At 46.7% G+C, this 3,888-nt stretch overlaps 1 protein-coding gene across 1 annotated transcript in view; it reads right to left on the bottom strand.

The window, feature by feature from the left end:
- The window catches only part of cert1b (ceramide transporter 1b), a 7,800-nt gene extending 7,210 nt beyond the window's left edge, over positions 1–590 (bottom strand). The window contains 1 exon segment of the mRNA XM_076993022.1: positions 457–590. Coding sequence (XP_076849137.1) covers positions 457–590 — 134 coding nt within the window.
- Positions 591–3,888: the final 3,298 nt, after the last annotated feature.

Raw genomic sequence — 3,888 nt, 5'->3', positions numbered from 1 at the left:
GGGGTAGTTAGTGAAGGGTAGGGGTAGTTAGTGAAGGGTAGTGGTAGTTAGTGAAGGGTAATTCCTGCGGTCTGGGGCTCCCTTAAGCTGGGCGTACACTGTACGATATTTTAAATCGTGTACTCAGCTCCAGCTCAAACTGTACGACTAAATCGCAGGGTTTAAAAGTTCACAGCTCACGATTCATATACTCACACTATACGACCCGACGCTCTCATGCGATCTCACGAGGAGCGATTTGAATTTCAAACATGTTTGATATTCTTGCGACGCTGCGATTTCTGATCGGGAGTTGGTCGTGAGGTGTGAATCGCTCCTCGTTTACCTGTGTAAACTATACGATGCACGACACGCGATTGAGCCGAAACTCGGCCCGATCGCAAAAATAGTCCACGAGTGAAAAATCGGCTGAAAATGGGCCAAAGATCGCACAGTGTACGCCCAGCTTTACCTTACTCCAGGACTCCGCCGAATTCTGCAATGCCGCCATGCGGTCCAGGGTCCGTGTCCAGATCCTCCTCGGAGCCGGACGAGTTCCAGCTCTGGTTGTCCGACATCTGCTTGCCGTTGGGAAGCGGACTAGAATTCATCATGAGACGGTGGAGACCAGAGATCGGACCAGAGATCGGACGGACGAGCAGCACCACGACACCGACACGCAGCTGTGATATAGACCGTGTGTGCGGTCGGCCGTCTTCGCATCTAATGTCCCTTCCGAGAGCTCAAACATTCAACGGGACGACGTGGGGGGGAAGACACCAACACCCGGTGCTGATCGCATCAGAAGGTGTTCTGGTCCGCCTGGCCGGTGTTCCGGTCCGCCTGGCCGGTGTTGAGGTAAGGAAAGCCGCCCCGCTCGCTTCACCGTGCAGCTGGGGAGGAGGAAGCAGCGCACACCGCCCCTCTCCTGCGAACACGGCCACGCCAGGCACCACGAACCTCTACACACGCACACACCTACCACACATCACGACGCACACGCAACACACGGTACGCGAAGGTAAAAGAAACGGTGCAGGATGTAGTTCGGCGTGTGTTTTGAAGGCGAAGGGCAGACTGAGGTCTAAACAAACGCCATCTTCACTGACGTCTGCGCGTGAGTGAGGCGCGTGCCGCTGCGAGTGGAGGGCGCTGGCGCTGGCTGCGTCACGGGCTGAGGCTCCGCCCCTTCTGTTGAATATTGACAACATGGCAATAATAATTCCACAGCATGCATTGAGGACAGGTCGTATACTTTTGCAATAGAGACTATATAACAAAGGAAGGCATGCAGCATGAAAAAAACAAACAAACAAAGAAACAAACAAAACCAGAATATGACTGAAAGAAGAAACAGGCAGACTGTGGAAGGTTAACGCCAAGGTTGTCCCATCAGTGATGGAGCTGTGACCTTTAACCTGGAGGAAAGGCTCCAGTAGCTCCCCAGGAATGAGAAACATTAATATAAATCCAGAAGACCAGCATAACTCATCCTGAGTGTGATGAAAAAAGATATCTACATCAAAATAATCTCTCTCTCTCTCTCTCTCTCTCTCTCTGCACTGTACTGTAGTAAGACATAGAAATATTCAAAATTGTAGTGAAGTTTATAGGGTTTCCAGAGAAACAGGATCTTTGGACAGAGGTCCTTCATCAACTGTGCAAGCGAAATAATTCTGAAATTAAAGTTATTATGGTGCCAATTAAGTTAGGAAACACAAGGAAAAAGATCCAAACTCTGGTAACTTTAGAACATTGTAGAATGAATGAATGTTTTTAAACATCTACTGTTTCTAATATAAGCAAAATTCACCTCCTTTTATTGCAGAACCACTTTCACAACTGCTACACAACATCCTGTTTCTTTGGACACATTCACTGCTCTCTCTCTCTCTCTCTCTGATATGTAGATATAGATTCCAGGGTAGAAACAATGTACAGTAGTAAGAGATGTTTAGATACTCAAAATTGTAGCTGAAAAGTTTGAATTTAAATCTGTGTCCCTCTAGGACTGCAGAATCAGATAGAGAATCCTTACCTCTGAATACTGGACAACATAGCAATATAATTATATCATATGTAATAAAGACACCTAATGTGTTTTTTCAAAAGAGACAATGTAACAAGGAGAATTACGCAACACCAATAAAAAAAAAACTGCTTGTGAGGAAATATATTTTTGGTCTTTACGTTTAGATAAGATTACATCCTTAGATCAGTCAGCAACTATTCCTGTTGAACAGAAGGATTCCCCCTGCCCTCGCCACCACAACCCCTTCACACCAAATTCCTTCCTGAGCAAACAGAGTAACACAACCTGCTTCCACTTCCTGTTGGTCATGTGGTTTGAAACATGCAAAATCGGCACGGATGTTAGAATGATCGGGTGGCCACACGTTCTCTTTTTCCCGAACACGTCCTCTTTTTTTGAGATGTAAAAATTTATACGTCCAGGATTTCTTAAATGCCTAAAATATCCGGCCTTCGTCTTTCCAGTCATCTTGACATTTGTGACATTCGGCACTCACCGTACACTGTTTTTTATTTTCATTGCTTTGATCTTGATATGTCCTGCCTTCTCGCACGCCACAATTGGTCGATCGTGTCCACGCCCCACGCAGCCATTGGTCAGACTGCCTCTCACCATGTGTACAGCGGCTTTACAGCAGCATGTGGCCAGAGAGCATATGTGAAGTTTACTACATCGTGATCTTTTGTATTTTGCCTCATGAAGTTGTGAATATATGTGAACACAGAGCTGTTAGTAACACTCTGGGAGTTGGGTGCAGGTCTTTGTGATGTCCATTTTGTACAGCATACAGTTGACAAGTGTGTTTGACAAAAAACTGTCACCATACGCTCACACTTCATCCCCTATATCCCAAGTAAATGATCTTTTAGGCCTGGAAGCCTAATAAAGCAGACATTTTAAAAACTGAAACAGTTGTAACTGTGAATTGGCCTGAGTTTGTGTGGAAATCTGAGTCAGACCAGATGCTCCATGTGAATTGCACATCTGCTTTGTTAAAATCCAGCTTTTATATCTAGAAATGATTGAACTTCAGGAACGTTTACCTGGGCACATCGGAGGGACCAGATGAACGGAGAGCACTGAGATAATCTGAGCATATAGGCTGTGAAGGCAACTTTAACACGTCATCTCTTTTGAAAAAGCAAAATGTGGTCACCCAAGGAAACTGCTTCTGATCCTTCCCACCCCACAGCGAGCGTTAACGTGGCACTGTGCCTTAGTGAGTTCAGCTTCAGGTTGGAGGTCCTGAATAGTACTGGCCATTGTCGTTTTGCACACTCTTAAACCCAGGTCTTAAACCCAGGTCTTAAACCCAGGTCTTAAACCCAGGTCTTAAACCCAGGTCTTAAACCCAGGTCTTAAACCCAGGGCTTAAACCCAGGGCTTAAACCCAGGGCTTAAACCCAGGGCTTAAACCCAGGGCTTAAACCCAGGGCTTAAACCCAGGGCTTAGACCCAGGGCTTAGACCCAGGGCTTAGACCCAGGGATCAAACCCAGGGCTGGAAGGGGAGGCATGTGAGCTCCAAACACCAGCTCATAGCACCGTTACTCCAGCACGGAGCCAGAGCACCTGTTGTACCTTCTTGAGTGACAGTCTCCATCTCTGCGGTCTGGTGGTCAGAACATGTGCTTCCCACCGGGTCCCGGGCTTGAGGCCTGGCTATGGTTGCTGGCCTGAGACATTATCACATTATCACAACCAATTATCACGACATTATCACAACCAACCATTGGTGTGACACTACAGAACACTCGATCCATCCCAACATGACCAGGGAGCACGGACGTGATCGAAAAATACAAACAGGATAGAAAAATACAAACACTTTAATAACCAAGGGCTCAGAGGGACGCTTGGACAGACGGGTGGAGAGTA

Source organism: Brachyhypopomus gauderio, unplaced genomic scaffold, assembly GCF_052324685.1.
Source record: "Brachyhypopomus gauderio isolate BG-103 unplaced genomic scaffold, BGAUD_0.2 sc102, whole genome shotgun sequence".
NCBI lineage: Eukaryota > Metazoa > Chordata > Actinopteri > Gymnotiformes > Hypopomidae > Brachyhypopomus > Brachyhypopomus gauderio.
The sequence above is the reverse complement of the archived record's forward strand: the minus strand, read 5'-3'. Positions and strand labels throughout refer to the sequence as shown.